At 31.9% G+C, this 21,106-nt stretch overlaps 1 protein-coding gene across 1 annotated transcript; it reads right to left on the bottom strand.

Annotated features, from left to right (window-relative positions):
• Window positions 1–7,962: 7,962 nt before the first annotated feature.
• LOC102593260 (uncharacterized) lies at window positions 7,963–15,361 on the bottom strand. The gene is made up of 2 exons (XM_006351838.2): window positions 14,992–15,361; window positions 7,963–8,354 (listed from the first exon to the last, which is right to left on the bottom strand). The coding sequence occupies exons 1-2, from the start codon at window positions 15,293–15,295 to the stop codon at window positions 8,299–8,301; spliced, it is 360 nt and encodes a 119-aa protein (XP_006351900.1). The 5' UTR covers window positions 15,296–15,361; the 3' UTR covers window positions 7,963–8,298.
• Window positions 15,362–21,106: the final 5,745 nt, after the last annotated feature.

The following is a 21,106-nucleotide window of genomic DNA, read 5'->3' as shown; positions in this document are numbered from 1 at the left end:
GGGGGTGTTAGTAAGAGAAGAAAGGAAAGTATAGTTCTATTATTTGAAAGAAAGGAGGCAAATTGAAGAGTGGAATGTGGACAAAGCCAATGGAGGAGACAAAGGTGTAGTATAAAGTGTGTGCGGGTTCATCAAGACAGACATTAAATCAGAATCTTGGTGTTTGGGTTTTCTTTACATTTTCTTGTTTTGACTATTTTGCCCTTCGTGTCTCTCTACTCTCGGGCTAGTTTGACAGGGTGTATTATCAAAAATAACGCATATATTAACTTTCTGTATTAGTAATATCTTATATTTTAGTATATTTTTTCATGCTATGTAATTTATTTTTATTTTATTATGATGAGAGGAACCCACAGATGTTACCCTTTGAGTGCGCACAAGGTAAAACCCTCACTCCTATGCAATAGCTCGCAAACCACATATGAGAAGAAACTGCACTAGGCAAGTCCGGTGCGATGAGCTATGTAGTTAATGCTTACATTTGCTATATACCATTGTGTATTCATGTGTGTATTATTAATACCATAGATTTTTAGATATTAGTAGTAATGCAAGAGGTTTTAATACATGTTAATATATCATTGCCCCTCAAAATCATTTTTACATCTTTTCTACAACAATTATGAAGATTTTTTTTGTAAATAAATATTTTTATACAATGCAAACTTTTTTTTAATACACTAAATCAGACAATGCAATAATAATTTATGTATAATTAATGCACACAATATTAATACACTCTACCAAACAACTCTTTACTATGTTTAAGCATGTTTGAACACAAAAATCTATTTGCATTGACTTTTGGCTTTTAATTTAAAAATTAATATCTAATTTACAACTTAAAACTAAGTGTTTATAAACACTTTTTAAATATTTACTCGAACACTTTTAAAATTATTTTTAGCTTAAAGTACTAAAAATAAATCAATTCCAACAAACTATTATAAGTCAAAACTCATACCTTTAAAATGATTTTTGATTGATAATTTTATTTTACTTAAACACTACAAAATTATTTAAAAGCGCCTAAAATATCAGCCATGGTATATATTATTATTTTCAATAATATATGTTTCTATGCAATTTTTTTAGTTATTTAGATAACAAAATTGAATAACTTAAATTGAAAGAGTAGGTCTATTTTTTCAAGCTTTTTAGTTTTAACTTTTCACGTCATTTAAATATAATCAAATTAAATATTTTGTTATACTCTATCCATCTTTAATATAAATTTTAGAAAAACAAAGATTTAAATTGCTTTTTTTTAAATATCGTGCTAAATAAAAATTAAATAAACAAATTAAAACTTAAAAAATAAGTTATAAATGGCCCCCACTAAGTTATATGATAAACCAAAAGAATGCAAGAGAAAAGCAAAGATGAAAATGTGCAAGGCTAATTGGCCCTACATGTACATAAAATTAAGATGCATGCTTACGACGGATGCAGAGGTAATTAATAAGCCTAATGAACTGCTTTTATTTATTATTTACTCGACCCAACAATAGTTGTTCACTTTACTATTTTATATTGTCCAATAATACTGGTTTATTTTACGAAATTAATAGATAATTTACACTTAATTCTTAATTTACCTTTGTTATTAATTATAGTCATTTTCTGAACATTATATTTATTATATTCAAAGAGTAAAACAGTAAAACAGTAAAAATAACTTTCTATTCATAGTTTCTTAAGAAATCTGCAAAGTCAATAATGAACAAGTATTATTGAACAAGAGTATTATTATGAAGCAATTTAATTCAATATTCTTAAAACATTGAATATCGAAAATACCCCTAGTGAAAAAGCAGACATATGTCTATTCTTAAGCGCCGTATAAAATGAAATGTGATAAACTAATACGAGACGGAGAAATAATAAAAAAAAAAAACAACAGAAAATCCATGAATCCATGCTCATATTATGACCGTTAGTTGGAAATGTCAGACAAATTCAAATTTCTAGATGGACAGATTTTACAGATTTATTTTTGTTTTTTTCTTTATACCAAAGAAAACAAAAACATTAATAAAATGCTAATTAAGGTTATTGAAAAAAAAAAACTAACTTCTCTTTGGATATAGAAAACATACCACGATGTACTTGAATTTTTTTCCCTAACAATCAGGATCAAAGACCTAACGATTTATTGAGTTATAAAAATGACTAAAGTAAAATACACTTATCGCATCTAGAATTCTTCACAATTTTATGGTGCAATTTGAAAAGATAACATCGAAATTTTTGGATGCAATAAGAAAAGTTAGAGATGAACTTTAACTAGATTTAATTTTTAACAAAAAACAAAACATAATAGAATCTCATATTACACTAAATTGTCTTAGATATATTTGTACTTTTAAAAAATTATTAATTTATAATATTAATGGGACCATATATTTATATAGCTCTGAAAATATATTATCTTATCGAAATAAGTGATTTTTTTCCATTGACCCAAGTCAGGACCAAAAAAATTATTATCTTAAAGAGATTATTAATTAATCGTGCATTAATTTAGTGAGATTTTACAGTATTTTAAATAACCATCTTATTCATGAATAAACATGTTCTCTTATATTTAAAACTTAAAATTTAAATTTGTTTTAAATAAAATAAAAGAATACCAAGAATACTTTTATAAATAAAGCCTTCAAACTTTTTTATTTCTTCCGATATAGAACAATGCACGTTATAAATCATATTACAAACTATTTGACAATAAGCTCCTTTGTTAAAGTATCAATGTATAGATATATAATTAGATTGTTAGTACTTAGTAAACTGAGAAATGAATTGGTATAAAATAATGATGCTATTTGATTATGAGATTAATGAGAAGGTTAGAAATTGAGCTAAGAAGGTAATAATGAAACTCTATTAGCTAATCTCCGAAGGACTAAGGTAAGAGGGTAATGTATGAATTTAGGAGGAATTAAATGTGATATATTTATATATTTTTTATTTAGTGTTCATTCGAGGGTGACACTTTCAACAAGATTTTCTACAATTCAAGACTCGAACACGAGACTTATGATTAAGAGTGAATCAATCCATCACTGCACCACAACTCATGTTGGTACTGATACCACTCTTGCTACACCTTTTGTTAGTGTAGGTTGTTTCAAGTTGTTTGAAGCATGGGAATTAACGGTTACTCATTATTAGCTTTCCTCTATTTATTCTCAAATGAAAGTTATGTCGATCTTTAAATTGTTTATTTTATCCTTTTTTTTCTAGTTTGTTAAAAGCTCTTATATCTATCTAAACTAGATTTTTAAAAAGTGTTAACTACTTATAAACATTTTCAAAGAAGTTGTTTTACTATGTTATTCTGATTTATCAAGAAAGTTTTAGTTAATTATTTTAATTTACGAAAAGGATGATAAGAATTCGCCTCAAATCTTTAGATACATTTTTCATACATTTTATCAGCAGAAATTCTCTACTTGTTTTGCTTATTTGCGACTGTTATATGTCTAAGCAAAATAATGTTAGTTATTATCAAAATTTAAAAGATTTTAATATCCTTCTAAATAATCTAAATATTTATAATTTATATAAATTTAATAAAATTATAACAATTCGTATTAGTTGGTAATGTTGGGAATTATTTTTTGCCATTGATGTGGATCTGAAATTAGCTGGAATCTATAAGCCACTAATGGCTGCATTAATTATGTTTGTAGACTATTTCTTCTACCTTGTTTGATTTAATATAGGGAAAAGACATAGATTCCTCTCAAAATTTGTCTTGAAAAGTCAGTTATACGTTTTAACTATTATGACGACCTATTACACATTTTTACTACTTAAAAATGAATTTAATACCACCCTGCTATGTGCAACACCACTCTCGTAGTATGTGGTGTATTACACTCGCTGTCACATCACCGCTACGTCAGCGCCATGTCAGAAATTGTATTTTTTTTATATCTTTTTTACTTTCTTTTCTTTATTATTTAACTTTTATTTTATTAATTATATTTTACACTAATTAATTCCTAATCAATTATTAAAATTCTCTAATAATTCTATCTTCTTCATTGTAAAATGGTAAAGAAGAAACTTTTAGCAATGACCACCAAGGAAATTGCCCGCAATCTGGGGTTGATTTGTGGAGTGGAAGAGTTCTTCCATTCCAAAATGCATCCACAAGAAGGTTGCTTCAGTTTCTTCCATTGATTGGCCATGAAAACTAAGCTTTCATTGTTATTTGTTGCGGCTTGTAGTCGTAAATATTTTTCAGATTTGGGCATACATTTTTTGTTATTTTTCCATGTTCTTCCTGGAGATTTCTTAAAAAGATAGAGATAATAAATAATTTTCTTTCCATTTTCAATCGATCACTCAATACTCAAAAACGTCCGCCGAAGCCCCACCGATTGAAACCTCCCAAAATTTTACTCCTTTTTGAAGTAATTTATTGCTTGGTTGTTTCTTGTTATTGGTTTATTTTAAGCTTAATAGGGGTGTGATTTGTGAAGAAGATGAGGAGGGTGTGGTGCGAAGAAGAAGAGATGTGGGGGGTGGGGTTTAAGGATTTTTTTTTTTTTTACTTTAATAATTATCTGACGCGCATGATTTTTTTTTAATTATTATTATTTTGGCATGTTAGCTTTAGGGGGTAAATAAATTCACTTTTAAATAGCAGAAATGTGTAATAGGTTGTCATGATAGTTTAAGCGTGTAACTGACTTTTCGGTACAAGTTCAGGGAAAAATCTATGCCTTTATCCATTTAATATATTAAAAATAGCATTTATGACATAAAAATATTTAGTTAAGATATCTTCCATAATTATAGTGAAAAAGATGTAGAAACGATTTGAGGGTAATTTGAGTCTTTAAACATACTAATGCATATATTAAATTCCCTTGCATTACTAATACCTAAAAATTAATGGTATTAATAATACACACTTTAATACACAAATACATATTATAAAAAAATATATCAAATAAGATATTATTAATACGTAAATATAATGCATACATTATTTTTGTTAATACATTTTTAATGAAATAACCCTAACTATTATTTTTAAAGATTGAACTTTATTAATATTTATAACAAGAGTCTGATTATGGCAAAGCAATCGAAATATATGAAAGAAATATTATCTAAATGAAATATTAAGTAGACAAATTTTACTACATATTTGTACCTCATGAAAGAAATTTGGAAGTTAAAAGAATCACAAATATCCAATTGAATATTTTATTGTTCATGGTCACCATACATCGATCACATTGATTATTCACAAAAAATTATACTATATTTTTAATTTAATATATCAATATTTGAAAATTTTATTTAAATTTTACTGATAGTAATTTATAAAACTATCTACTACATAGCTTGACATATACGTGCAAAATACGTTTAAGTCAAATTTTTTTTTTTATAACAAAAAGAACCATTCAACTTTATCCGAGATATCTAAATAATTTTTGTAATAAGAAAATCACTCTTTGTACTGTCCCTAATTACTTGTCCACTTTTTCTTTTATAGTTGTTCCTAATTACTTGTCCATTTTGACAAATCAAAAAAGAATAATATTTTTTACCTATTATACCCTTAATTAATTACTTTTAAAAAGATAATTTTTTTTGTAATTCATCTACTTCATAATTAATAGGTGTAAAATGATAAACTCACTATGTCAAAAATTGTTTTCTTAATAGGTGTGTCAATTCAAAAGTGGGCAAGTAATTAGGGACAAATAAAGTGTTTTTTATAGATAGAAATTACAAAGGATAATTTAATGATTTGCTAAACTTTTCAAACTTGAGTGACCTTTTGAGTTACATCAGTAACTCTTAGAATGTACTACTTCCGTCCTAATTTATGTGACATTTTTTGAATTTCGAGATTCAAACAAATTTATTTTTTATCGTAAACTTTTAATTATTTTGAATTGTCAATTATTGTGACATATAATACTTTTTACATAGTTTACAAATATATAAATTTCATTTTAAAAAATTAAAAATTTAACGCATAAATTTTTAATTAAACTTAAACTATTTGACCTTTGAAAATTGAGAAAGTAGAGTATATAATTTAATTTAATATTTCTTTTTCATTGATTATCTTTCGCTAGAGTAAGAAAAAGTTGATTGGTTATCCATGAAATGAACTCAATGTTGTGCAATTTGTCTCTTGTGATTGATTTAGAATATATATGCTACACACTTGATGAAACATTGGAAGACGTGTCATGTCCTTATATCTTCCAATCCATTTCCTAAGAAAACAGAGTGACCCTACACATTCTTCCATTTTTTTTCCAATTTTCATTTCTGGTTCTCTATTTTTGTTAAGAAGAAATTTGTTAAAGATTTGATCTTCTACATTATTATCAGAAGGGCCAATGCTTCATTGGCGGCTCTTGCAAACAATTCAATTAGTTATTTAGTTTAGTGTAAGAATGTTGCTTTGCAGAGTGTGTATATGTTTATTTGTTTTGTTTGGATGGTCTCTTTTATGTTGATGAATTGTAGGGTTTGAATGTTTTGTTAATAAGACTGTAATTGAGCCTAACAAACATCAAAAATACATTTTTGTTGTTGCTAGCTACTTTCAACAAGTTCCTTTATTGACTAACGAATTCAAAGGCCTCCGCTAGGCGTTAGCACTAGTCTCTTTTTCATCACCATCCTTGTCTAATGTCTTAATCCAATAAAGTCTATCTCTCTTCCCTCCCTCCCACTATATCTGATAACAAACACTTGAACCCTAAGTTGCTCGGACTCTTCAAAATTGCTGCTGCACCCGTGTCGGATCCTCCAAATATGCACTACTTTTGGAGGGTCCCACACATACCCGTCGACGTTTCTAAAGAGTCCGATCAACATAGGTTGAACCTTCACTCTCTTCAGGCTTCCTCTATGATTTAAATCACGACGCCTCAAAAATGATAACAGACCTTAATTTGTACACCAGTGTTACTTCTCTCCCACCATTACCTTTCTACAAATTCCAACCCCAGTTTTAAGGTTGTCAACGTTAGTTGGGTATCAATCGGACTTTTGGTTGCTATGCTTGGATTTCTCAAATGACACAGTAATTACTTTAGTTTATTGCCTGTAAATGAGTTCATGCCTTCTTGGTGGAATTTTTCAGCATTTTAGGTTTGATGCTTTCTACTTTCGAAATATTGAGAGTTACTTTATATGAAGCAAAGTAACTTCTTCTTCTTTGTTACCATTCTCATAAAAAAAGTAACTTCGTGTTCCTTTTGAATTATAACTGCAAAGATGATATGATCATGTTGTTGCAGATGTGTAATGCTTTCTTGCAATATCATTTCTTATGGTTGTATACTCTACTCATATATCTATGCAGAAACTGGAGTTTAAATTTCCTTTGACAGTATCTTGCGTGCACTTCATATGCTCAGCTATTGGTAATCAAAGTGCTCAAACTTAAGCCACTCATCATGGTCGAACCCACAGATCAGTGGAGAAGAATTTTTCCGATGTCATTTGTGTTTTGTATCAACATAGTCTTGGCGATATTCCAAAATCCAATCTCAGCTATGAATTCCCTGGGATCATGTGGAGTGACGCTTGTTGGATGCACATTTTATGGTTATCTATCACAACATGCTCAAGAGTCTCCAGAGAACAAGATGGAATTTGTTCCTCTAGTACATGAGAAAGCACAAGACTAAGATTACCTTTAAAAATCACAAATGAGGTTTCCTCAATTTTGCACAAGACAGATTATTCAACTAGACTCGACCCCTCACTTCTCCCCTTATCGGTGCTTGATTTACTTTGTATCTTTTAGCATATAAATTTTTGTTCTAGTACCTGCATATAAGGACGTCATTTGATAGGTAAATAAGCTCTAAAAATATCAGATCTTCACAGCGACTAAGAAACTCTAGTCATATTGTTAACTCACTGAGAATACCCATGCCTAATCTGTAGTGGAATCAATCAAACATCCAAATGCATGAACTCATAAATATTTGGCTGATAGATAGTGAAACTCAGCTCATGGCATAGTCCCAGGAACAAAGGTGCAGCGTCAATAATACCACAAATTAAACTTGGATCTCGACCTCCTAACAGACTACATGAGAGAGGAAAGGGAGAAAAAACAATTGTAAATCACTAAGTTCCTAGAAAAAAACTCAGAATTACACCACTTTCCCCCCTTACGATCACCTTCCCATTCTACTAACTGAAGCATGATATTTCACAGATCTTAGTGGCCGCTTGTTATTTTGCCAGAAAACAACTAGCTTCGTCATAAACAAGCTACAACAATGGCTTTCAGATAATAAATGCTGGTGCAGGTGACTTTCCATCTCTGTTTTGAGCATCTCCACCTGCATGTTTTTGATGATAAGCAATGTAAGTAGCAACTTCCCTTCCGTAATACTTATATACATTATGTGTGTGTGTGTGGATTATATTGCCTTCTGTAATTATGAAACACAAGATGCTCATTGAATAATAAGTTATTTCCACAATGACAAATTCAGTTATTCATAAAATTTATGAAAATTGACCCACCACTTTTTTCCCATAACCGAGAAATCCAAGGGCCAATAGACCTAACCACACATCACAAGCTGCGATCTTACAACTAGACCAAAGCCCAAGGGGCAATTGATCCACTGCTTATGCTAAATTAAAAAATCCTGTCTAATTCACTAATTCACGGGAAGACACTGAATTTTCTCTTCCCTATTCTTGGTCTGAAAATAACAAAGGCCACAATTGAGAACTCGATTTTGGTTTCATTACCAAGTTCATTTTAAGAACTCGTCTATATATATATCAGTAACAAAAGGTTTTTAACAATTAGCGACAATATAAAGCTAATTCCGGGCAGTTACAAAAGATTGTGTCAGATGAAGTCCTATTCAAAGTTGTATGGTTCTCAATGTCAATCACAAAATGCCACTTCTTGTTATTTGACATCCACCTGTGGAAAAGGAGCTCAAGAAGAAAAAGAAATGACTTGAGGTAGATCTGAGGCAAAAACAAGGTCAAGGGTCTGTTCAGTGTTCACCACCTTCCTGAAAGGGCCACTAGCATCTCATGCCCTTAAGGTCAAACTTTTATTCTGCTTATTAAAAAACGGAGTTAAGCCTTTCAAGTGCCATCACTAGCATCGACGTCTCAGTCCACCAATTCTACCTCAGAAGGCAGAAGCCATCTTTGAGTTGACTTTTCTGGTGTGTTATTCTCCCAGTTTTCCCTTTTCTTTTTCTACCCAAATATCCTATGTGAAGAATAACATGAAACTTCTGCTATTGACAGAAAACTTCATGTATTACTTCCTGTAAATACAAGTTTAGGAATTCAGCCCAAGTTTATACTTGGTCTCTAACATAATATGTTTGATAGTCAGAAGCTAAAACCCTCCAGGAATCAATATTGGGGAGATGTTCACAACTTTTTCTTCTCTCTCAGAGAAGTTCTATGCAAATTATACCTAACTTTTGCCTCTGTCGTATTAGCGAGATCATTAAGCTCTTCTTAGCCAGGGAAGGAATACCCCAAGAAAAACATATTATCCAGAATTTCTCAATCAACCAGTCATTGTTAGACAGAGAAAAAGAAAACTTCACATCCTCTTAATCATTTCGACTGAGGCCACTAATGGGGGTCTTTCTGCTAGGATTGCCTTGTAAGAGAAACTTGCATCAATCAAATATTTACTCATAGATTATCTTGGCTTGCTCAAAGCCACTGATTTCTGGCACAAATCCAACTATTTTTTCACTGCAAAATTCAACGTACAATGCCATAGTCCTTTATTTATCATATAAAAAGATTAGCACATGATCTCCTAAAATACACAAGGCAAAATGGTCTGGTGGATCCTTGTACTTGTATGTGTTTGTATTGTGAACCCTTCTACTTGCCCCTTTGTCATCTAAACCCCTGAACTTATTGAAACACAATATTTTAAACACTATTTCTGACTTGGCATCCTATGTGGCATCTAATACCAGAGTGCGTGTAAAACACACCTATTAGGAGCATGAGACCCTTGGAAAAGGGTCTAAAAGTCACATTAGGGCTTTTATTTAGCCATCATCTTCCTAGTTGGATCTAACACCATTGTTGGATAGAATTTGAGGTTTTCTTGGCCAGTTATTTTTTTATCTTTTCCCCCCAAATTTCTTCTCTATTGTTTATTGTCATTATACTGCTCTCTTTATTATGAAACACGCCATGGAAGGCAAACACTACTCCCAAACATCTTACACTAACATAAAGCATAAAACAAAGAAAAATTTCAAGAAAATCAATGTAATTGACTAAAACCCAAAACCAACAAAGACACAAATAAAAGATCAAATCCAGATTAACCAACAATTAAATTCGAAAATAGATTGAAAAACCTACATAGATAAGTTGAAAATCAAACAAAAACAACAAAAAAAAACTCAAATAATTTTTGAGACCCTGTTTCAGTTATCCACCACTCAAATGACCCCTATTTCAGATCCAACCAAACACAATCTTACTTCCTTCCTCTCGTCCTCTTCACCTTCTCCGACCAAAACGCCTTCATTCTCACCGCCTCCAACAAGCTTCAACCACTAGCAACTATAAGCGAAAACCAACAACAACAAAAATACCAAACCAACTCAGCCAATAAGTCTCGACCTTCCTAAAGCCACCAGCCCCGAGCTCCAGCGAGATTGTGAACAACTAGAAACAATCAGACCCCCACTCTTCCTTAGGCCACCGGTCACCACCAAAACCCCAAATCCGATAAAATTCAAAATCAACTCCGAACTCCGATGAGATTGTGAACAATCAGAAGTCATGCCAACATTTTTACTTCAATGGAAAGAGTAGAAGATGTAGGAAAAAGGAAAAGGTAAGGAAGATTAGAAGGGATGAAGTGAAATTGTGGGGATGGAGACAATTATAGAAAAAATAAATAAAAATTGGAAAGAAAAGTGTTGCTACATAAATCTAATATAATATAAAGAAAAATGACGTGGAGTGACTATATATATGTGTGTCATTTTTTAATCATACGTGTCATTTTATAATTATTTTTAAAATTATGTGCCAGGCGTTTGTTATACACACACAATGGAGTAGTAAAAAATGTGTTTAAAATGTTGTGTTTCGATGGGTTCAGGGGATTAGATGACAAAGGAGCAAATAGAAGGGTTCACAATACAAACACATACAAGTACAAGGGTCCACCAGACCATTTTGCCAATACATAAAAGAGAAAAGATAGAACTAAATATAGTTTCAAAATCTCAAACTCTTAAAGAGGGGATATTTTAGAAGTTGCTACAGCCTACAAGAATTTTGCTATCACCAAACTCACAAGATTTAAATCTAAAAAGAACTACACCGAGTTCGAGAAAACAAAAAAGAACAGAAGGTTCTTTTCTTATAACCAAGAAATCCCCAAGGGTCAATGGTGCATGGTTTGGAACTCGGTGGACAATGTGCTTGTCCCTCTACTCTTCCCCACAGTTTGAAACTCGCAGGATCTCATAAAGTGATAGGATGGCTTTACATTGATAAATCTTACACCTTTAGCTAAGAATTTATGTACGAAATATTTGAGTATAGCAAGCTTAAGGAGGAACTCTTTCAAGAGAACACAATTAATACCAGGCAATGGTCTACACACCACATTCAGGAAAGATAGTCGGTTAAACAACACAATCCTCAAGGATGAATTCCCCGACATTTTTCAAATTCTAGTGAGCCAAACTCTATATCTCTCGGAATAAAGAAGGCAAAACCTGCAGCTTCTTTCCAAAAGGAATCTCCAGGCTCGAAGGATACAGATTGAATTTGCAGGCAGCAAATAAGTTAAGATGGGGCAGTGCAAATGATGGCAGGTACTCAGGTAAAGCGGGTTATGCAAACTCGTGCTACAAATAATTTGATTTACTACTGGCCGTGGAAGTCTAAGCTGCCCAAAAAAATTAGATGTTTCTGCTGGACACTATAAAGCATGCCTCACCCAAGACAATCTCGAGAAAAGGGGTGACCAAATAGTCAACGGATGCTACATGTGTCAACAGGAGGTAGAAACCAACAGTCACTTATTCCTCGACTGCAAAATTGCTAGTCACATATGGTGCTTGTTCTACTCTATTTTTGGTCTCAGCTGTGCAATCCCACAGATCATTTAAGAGGTCAATGAAGGTTGGAGTAGTTGGAAAGTTGATAAGGCCATCAAGGAAATCTGGAAATGATACCTGCAAGTATGTGGACAAAGAGGAACAGAAAGATGTTTTGATGGTTCATCAACTCCAAATTATTCCATCAAGGCCCAATGGCTGATGTTTCTATTTATGTGGAAAAATACTTCTCTGGTAGATTACCCTGAAACCTTTTTGAACTTTGTTAGCTCCCTAGCACTAGCATAGTTCTTTATGTAATGCAGCTACAAAGGTTTTCTGTAAGTTTTTGCATCTTCTTGATGCCAGTATTGAAATCTATTATTACTTCATCAAAAAATTTCATGTGGTACTTTATTACATTTTGCAAATAAGCTATGAATTTAATAAACCGTTGCACGAATAAAATATTGGGAAGATCTTCACAACTTTTTCTTTTCTCCTAAAAGTCTACCATTCACTAGGACTGAGAATCTGGTCATTGATAGGGAGAACTTAATCCACATCCTGTCTACAACGTTATGAAATCCAAGAACTCCCAATTCACATGATCACATGAGCTCTCAAGGTCTAATATGCTCAACATTTCCAACTTCCCCTACCTCCTTCTGGAGTCAACCACTCCATTAAGTGCATGTGTTAACATGTTAGGATGTTCCTACTAGACATCTTTTGAGGAACTTTATCCTAAGGATGGTACAATTCTCATTTATGACAGTTTTTCATTAATGACACTTACATTTCTGTTAGGAGAGCTTTCCTTTAAAAGACTGGCTTTGTAGACTATTGAGCATTTTCTAGCAGGGCATTTGGACTCTTCGCAATGAATCTCCATATTTATCGGCAATGTCTACCTTTCTGGTGTTTAATGTTTAATGAAGAATCTAGCCCCATGATGAATCTTGTTTTTCTCTTTTTCTTTATAATGGTGGTGTTTGGACCAATTATTCCACAGCTTTACTACCACAGGGTACATGCTGCCTCCCACCAGCACAAGTATCGAATAACTCTGCCAACAAGTTGATTTTTGTCATTGCTGGAACTTGAACCCTGCTCCCAAGGTTTCCACCCACTTCATAAATTACTAGGCTATAATCTTGTGTGCTCTGAAAATTCTTCTTGTTTTTTCTTGTTGAGTTAGAATACTCAAATATCTTGTGTCTGTTGAAATATCGAAAAGGCAAGAGACTGCCCTGTTTTGACTTATCGTCCACCTATTGCTAATGTTTCCATGATTGTCCGTAGCTAGAAACATAATTTGGTGTACAATGACATGATTTCTCTATTGATGAAGCTAGGCTTAATCAGCGGAGTGGATGATCACCAAAAACTGTCTAAAAGAATTGTAATATGCAAAGGAGAATAGAAAGGAGGGAGAGGAAAAGATTATCAAGGTTTTGCCACTTTGGTAGATTCTCAGTGGTCTGATTCAAGAGTGAAGCAAAAATTAACCAGTATAAAATAATATAAAGATAACCATAATAAGTTAAGTGGGTTTTTATTATTTCAAAAATGAAAACATTAAGCAGAGGTAATACTACAAAATTTCGTACTGTGATTATATTTTCTGATACCTCATATATACGACTTCTAATAGCATAATCACTTTATTTGGTAATTTTACCAATTTTTGCAGAAACATTACTTCAATTATCATTTCATTAGTTGCACGAATGGAGTGTTTACTATTTTATCATAAAGCTTGAAGAATTTTGCTTCCCAACATCTTGATTCTTGAAGAAATGAAAGTCCAGAGAGATTTACTTCAATAAATGCAAAAGGAACACCAAAAGTAGCATATGATGAACGATGATAAGGAAGGACATGGAAAATGCTGCAAGAGCAGGCGAAAGATCCAACTAATGGAATGAACAACATTCACCGACTAACAGTTTAATATAGTTATAAAGAAATGATGCACTTAATTTTTATTTTTTGATGAAGTAATAAATTTCATTAGAAAAGGGTAAAAGGTTGCCCATATACAAGAAGTATACCAAAAGTAGAAAACCTAACAAGAGGACATGATTTTCTACAAATAATACCCACTCATCTATACATGTAGAAATGATACACTTAAAAATGCATCTGGTTTTTACTTCTTCTATGAAATTCCATTCCACCATCAGACATCTTTGATTGTTTGTAGCAACAGACTATATCAATAGGGGTTACAACACCAGGTGAGCGCTTGCTTCACCAGCTCTTGCACCCATACAATTTCAAGTAATCACATTTCTATAAAGCAAACTAGGCTTCATCAACCTGAGGTTTCTAAAAGAACTTATCTTTGGTAAGTACTGCTATGTTTATAGTGCTTTTAGTAACTAGATCAAGTCTAAACCTAGCTATGTCTTGGATAAACCTCTAAGTTGCACCTGTCCACGTAAAATTTCGTTGAATATAATATTAGCCACAAGACCAAATGAATACTTGTATCAGACTTGATCTAATACAGAAATCTGAACACTTTGAAGCAGAGAAACTGGGGCATGTACAATGAAACCCCATCAAGTACTTATTTCCAGTAACCAACCTAATCTCAATCCCTCAAATTTGTGATCATAATTTATCTAACAAGTTGACGCAGCAAATTTATGGGAGGTAAAACCCTAAACCCTAACAACAGACTAAACCCAACCACCTTAAATTTCTTTCAACCCCTATTCCTCTAATTAGTGACCATTTTTCATAGAGCAAAGTACAGAAGAATCATTGAATCTCAAATCCAAACAAGCCAAACCCACAAAATCATTCGCAGCACAGCTAATTTGTGCAATTCTCAGAAAGCTCAAATGCTATAATTCCAGCAGATAGAGAAAGAAATAGAGAAAAGTCATACCAGAAGTCGATGTGGTGGTTTGGACTTCTCCATAAATGGCTTTAAGCTTAGAGAGTGGAATAAGGGGATTGGGTAAATCAGCTTCAGCAAAAAGCTGCTGCTTCCAATCCCACATAGTCTTCTTCATAGCTTTATTAGAATTGAGCAAAGAGTCCTTTTCTGCCTCAAGAACTTCCATATTCTTTTGTTGCTGCACTGATCTCAGACATAGCAACCCAAATGCACTCATTAGCACTACATTCAACACTTTGTTGCTGTTCAGCGCTTTGATCACTGCGTCTCCGACTTTGCTTGCCAACTCCATCCCTATTTGCTTAAGGACCTCGTCAACTGCTATGATATGCCCACAACACTCTTTCTTTTAGCCTGGTCTTCATTACTAGCATTTTTCTAATTAAAATTATTTTATATATGACTTATTTTGTTGAAAATTGAAGTTGGGAAAACAAAAAAGAGAAAAATTATGCGCATAAACAAATATATACTAGTTAATTAATTAATTAATATAATTAGAGTTTAATTAATTATTCCCTCCGTTCCATTTTATGTGAGGTAGTTTGACTTGGCACGGAGTTTAAGAAAGAAATGAAGACTTTTAAAACTTGCAGTCCAAAATGAATGATAAAAATTTGTGTGGCTGTAAATCATTTCATTAAGGGTAAAATAGACATTTTATAGTTAAATTGTTACTTAATATAGAAATGTGTCATTCTCTTTTGGACTGACTAAAAATGAAAGTAAGTCACATAAATTGGGATAGAGGGAGTATGATTTACCACTAATTTCTAGGAAAAATTATGCAGTTGAGTTTCAGTTGTATAAATGTGTCATTTTTTAAATTTGTATAACTTTTTTATAATGTAATTTGTATAACTGTTTAAACTTCAGATGTTTGTGTTTGTAGAAATTCGTTGTTTCGAGTTTAAACAAAAATAAATACAAATCAATTGATACTAACCAGTTTATACAAACACGGACGGACTTTTGTATAATGTAATTTGTATAATTATTTAAAGTTCAGAGTTCCTCACCCACTAAAAAGAGAAGAGGCACCGCCCAATGGTGCTTTTACAAAAGTATGGTCACCGGTGAACTAGGTACTTTCCGACCAACTGCCCAAACTCCAAGTTTTTCTTTTTTCATCAATGCTGGCCCAGTCGAGGTTCGTCCATGCTCAATCCCAAAATATATCATGTCGATTGCTCAACTGTACTTTGGCTATCTTACGTGGAGCTGAATTAGGTTTTTTCGTTTCTGATTCCAGAATGTCTGCATCTGAACCTTAATTCAAAGACTGGAAAGCTTACAACACAGGTAATAGAGCGAAGCCTTAGGCTGTTTGTGTTTGTATAAATTCGTTATTTCGAGTTTATACAAAATAAATACAAATTAATTTATACCAACCAATTTATACACATACGAACGAAAATAACTCAATTATATAAATACACGTGAATTATACAAACATATGTGAATTATACAACCGTACACGTGAGTTATACTAAATAAGGTTGCCCATAGCAGCTTAAACTATAGGTATGACCCGTAAATATGGAAACAATAGCTAAGGAACCTAAATAAGTCTATTATAGTGGTTATTTGTAAAATCCCTCCCCGCCCCAAAAGGAAAAAAAACCATTAAAATGTACTTTATTAGCATTTTTAAAACACTGAAATTTATTTTAAAAATAAATATTTATATGTTTGGATAAATATGCTTAAACTGAAAAATAAATTTATTGTTAAAATCTTTGTAATATTCTTAAATTTTTAACATTATAAAATATTAATTATTACAATTTTTTATTACTCTAATAAATCAAATTAAAATTTAATTTATATTTTAATCAAACTTCAATATAAATTGATTATATAAGTTAATTTATATGTGTAAGTTATTTTTAATTTTTTCAATAGTCATATGCGTGTCAAATATTCATAGCTTTTCGAGACTTCAAGTACTTTTTTTTGTTTTATGTCCGAGAACAAATATGTTATTTAGTGGTGGATAATGTAACGATTTCGAATGTCATTTTTAGAATTTTCTGGAAAATTACCATTTTACCTTCCTCAAAAATTGCATCGAGCAATTTTGTTCCATTGGTATGGTTGATTTGGGAATCAGAGTGAAAAGTTGTGAGTTTTGAAAAAGATTTTGGTTTTTGAAGGTTTTAAAGTTGAAATGGTTGACATTAATCAACATTTGGAGTTTCTAGTATCGAAATGGATCTATGTCGGTTCCATTAGCTACAGAACATGACTTTTCGGTTGATAGGACTATTGGCTCAGGTCCTGAGGTATTTGAATGAGTTTTGAAAGAATTTTTTGTGTTTTGAAAGTTGAAAGGATAAGATAATTGACCGAAGTCAACATTTGGTGATAACAAACTCATATATGAAATTTTGAAAGTTCTGTTAGCTCTGAAATCTGGTTTTTGGTCTAGATTTACTGTTGGTTTGGTCCTAAGGTTTCTATTTGATTTTGAGCCATTAGACGAGATGCTAGAAAAGTTAAGGCTAAAGTTTTACTTTAGTTAACGTTTGAGGTTAGAAATGTCGTTTTCAAGTTTTGATGATTTCACTAGGTTCGAAGGGTGGTATTTGGCCTAGTTGAAGGTCTATTTTAGTTTTCGAAACTTTTGAATGAGCTTCATATCCTTTTATTTAAAAAATTTGAAATTCTCAAGTTAAAGTTGATTTTGGTCAACATTGGGTTAAGGCGACATTCATGTCATTGTGTCTGAAATATCATTTCGAAGATAGTAGCATATTTGGTTTGTGTTCGGGAGGTTTTCATATGAGTTTTAGCCTTTGGGTGACTTTTAAGATTATTGGGTGCTTTGGTATTGTTTTAGCAAATTGTGCCAACTAAAAAGTTTGATATTAGTTTTAAAGATAAAAATATTATTCCAAAACTTCTGAAAGTTTGAGCATGAATTATATCGGTAAAGTTTGATGTATTTTCGCGAAGTCGAAATTAGACTTTTATCATGATAAATGAAATAATTATTTATTGAGCAAAAATAATATTTGTCTAGATATAAATGAGCACAAAATTGAGTCATGGTTGAACTCGTAGGTCTATACCATTATCTAAGACATATAGGAAAAAAGAATTAGAATATTTCGCTATCGTTTGAGGAAGTTATAGCCCTTTTTAATGAAATCAAAGTTGTTGATTTTCTAGTATAAATTTTGTTGCATGTGTATTTAAGAATTTTAACTGTGTGTATTTGATATTTGAGCATATTGAAAGTTTTAAAGTTTAGAATAAAGTGTTTTTTTGTGGCATTCTTCTTGATTTAATTTGGGGGTTGAGGAGTTCAGAATGAAGGATTTCAGACAGTTTTCATTTGGTATTTTAAGCATATTAAAAGTTCTAAAACAAAGAATGGAGCTGAGAAAGAAGTCTACTTGGGAGACCTTTGTTCTTGGCTCTGTTTGTAAGTTGAACCCATGTACTTGTGGCTTTACCAAATGGACCCTTAAACTCATTCAAACACAATATTTTAAACCTTTTTTTCATCTAATGTGTGTGCATGTAATACACTCTTCTTACACATGAAATACCACGCCATTTTTTAATGACACGTCATTGTTATTATTATTCCAATGACACATCAAAAATCAAATTTTAAAAATAAATAATATTAAAAAATAAAAAGTGCAATTTTCTCTCTCTTTTCCCCCTACCTACTTTATCTTCTTCATTCCCATCCACCTTTATGCCTCACCTCAAAAATAAAAAAACCATCATTTTCATCTTTCTTCACATTTCACACTCAAATTTTTTCTCAATAATAAAATATGATATATTGTAATTAGCTCTTGCACATACTTTAGGTTCTATTTATTTTGATTTGATAAAAATAATCAGGAAAACCTCACGTTGAAAAAGATATATTTATGAGTAAATTCAAGCAATAGATTTTAAATTTATGAAATTGATGAATGATATGTTTTCTTGCAAAAGCTTTTTTTAATTTTATATTTGATGATTATGGTGATGGAGTGTATCTCAAAGAAGAAGAATAGAAAAGGGGTAGGGGCGGGGGTGAGGAGGGTGTTTGAAGCTGAAGAAGAAGAGAAAAAGGGTGGGGTTAGGGCTGAAGAAGAAGAGAAAAAACATGGGGTGGGGCTGAAGAAGAAGAGAGAAGGGGTGGGGTGGGCTGAAGATGAAAGGTTTTGAGATTTTTTTTTTCTTTTTTTAATTTATTATTATTATTTTGTCTTATAATTTTGATAACTTTTAAATAAAAATATTACATTCACTTGCTTTAAAACGCATGTGATCTCACATTTGTCCAACTCAACTATTTTAATGTCACATAAGCTCGGTCAATGGTAAGAGGGGTTTAGAAAATAGAGTTTCATCGAGTTTAAGGGTTAATTTGGCAAAGTGATGAGTATGGCTGGCAACGGGAGACTACCGGACCGGGACGAACCGGAACTGGGTACCACGGGGCTGAATCGTACCGGAACCGGTAGTTTTGGAAAAATATAAATGTATCCGTCCCGTACCGAGACCGGACCGGACCGAAAACCGAGTCCCAACGGCTATATTTTTCAAAAAAAATAAAATTACTTATTAAAATTAAAAAATTGGGAACATTAATCAAATAATATTAAAACTTTTATAATTTTAAAGATAAAAATTTATACTTTTAAACTTTTAAAGTTTAAAGGTAAAATGCATAAGTACCTCCCAACCTATGCCCAAAATCCCTGAGACATACCTAACCTTTACTAAGGTCCTATTACCCTCCCCCTCCCCGAACTTATTTTTTAATTAATTTTTTACCACTTTTTTACCTACGTGGCAATATAAATTAGATATGTTGAAAGCTTTGTTCAACACGCGCTGGGCCCCACTTTTTCAACTTTCTAAAAAGTAAGCTATCAGTTCAAAAGTAGCTTTTACACTTCCCAAAATTTCAAAAAGCTATCACTTTTTCTTCATTTTCATCCCTTTCATCTTCACAAAGGAATTTCCCAAAACAACGACAACCTTCATCCTTTTTCTTCATTTTCATTCCTTTCATCTTCTTCTCTTTCAAATCACCCATTTCTTTTACATCGCCACCCTTCTCCTTTGAATTGATGTTGAGATTTTCATAACGATTTCGAAGACTTTCACCTTCATCCATGCTTGCATCGGAGTTCCGCATTGAGCATTGAATCATTCTCATCCATACACAACTTATTCAACTCAGATTTTGTCATCACCCTAACATTTATAAATAAAAATTGTGAAAGAAATTTAAAATCAGAACTAATAATCGACATAAAAAGATGTAAATATAAAGAATATATTAAAAATTTACTTTACCTTTTCGAAGCAAGGAGCAATTTAACTTGAATGATAATGAAGGTGTTTTTTTTCAAAGATGAAGAACACTGATAAAGAAGAAGACAACTGAGTTAATATTTATTTTTTTCATGTTTATTTTAACACGTGGCCAATTTTTATTGGTCAGTGTTGTCTAAAAGCTGCACCAATGCGCCTAACATAGGTGAAGTCATGGACTCAGCCACGTAGGCCAAAAAGGGGTAGAAAATTAATTAAAAAATAAGTTCTGGGGGGGGGGGTAATAGACCTTAGTAAAAGTTAGGTGTGTCTCAGGGACTTTGGGCATAGGCTGGGGGGTACTTATGCATTTTCCCATAAAATAAAGACATAATTGTCAAAAACACACCTAATTATACTTTTTTTTAGTTTCATATTTAAACTATTGAGAGTGTGAGTTTCATATCTAAATTATCACTTTTTAGTTTGAGAAACACACCTCTCTTTTATACTATTCTCGTCATGGTGTGTGTAATACGCTCTCTTTCTTTTATTTTTAAAAATTATCACATCACACTCCAAATGGACAAAACAATCAACCTTGACAAAAATTAAATAAATTATTTAGTAAAATTTAAATTTCAAACTTTTAAAGTATAAATTTCAGGGGAAATGCATAAGTACCCCCAGCCCATGCCCCAAAACTCTGAGAAAAAACTAAACTCTGAGATACATCTAACCTCTACTAAGGTCCTATTACCCCTCCAAACTTATTTTATATATAATTTTCTACCCCTTTTCGGCCTACGTGGCACTATCCTTGAAAAAA

This window comes from Solanum tuberosum, unplaced genomic scaffold, assembly GCF_000226075.1.
Source record: "Solanum tuberosum cultivar DM 1-3 516 R44 unplaced genomic scaffold, SolTub_3.0 scf00134, whole genome shotgun sequence".
Classification (NCBI taxonomy): domain Eukaryota; kingdom Viridiplantae; phylum Streptophyta; class Magnoliopsida; order Solanales; family Solanaceae; genus Solanum; species Solanum tuberosum.
Note: the sequence above shows the minus strand (reverse complement) of the source record. Positions and strands in the feature narration are given on the sequence as shown.

What these genes read in the sequence shown, in the direction of transcription:
- LOC102593260 (XM_006351838.2), bottom strand. Translation starts at nt 15,295, where the DNA reads ATGGAGTTGGCAAGCAAAGTCGGAGACGCAGTGATCAAAGCGCTGAAC. An exon ending in AACCACCACATCGACTTCTG is followed by an intron (nt 8,355 to 14,991) that starts GTATGACTTTTC and finishes AAAAACATGCAG; the next exon opens with GTGGAGATGCTCAAAACAGA.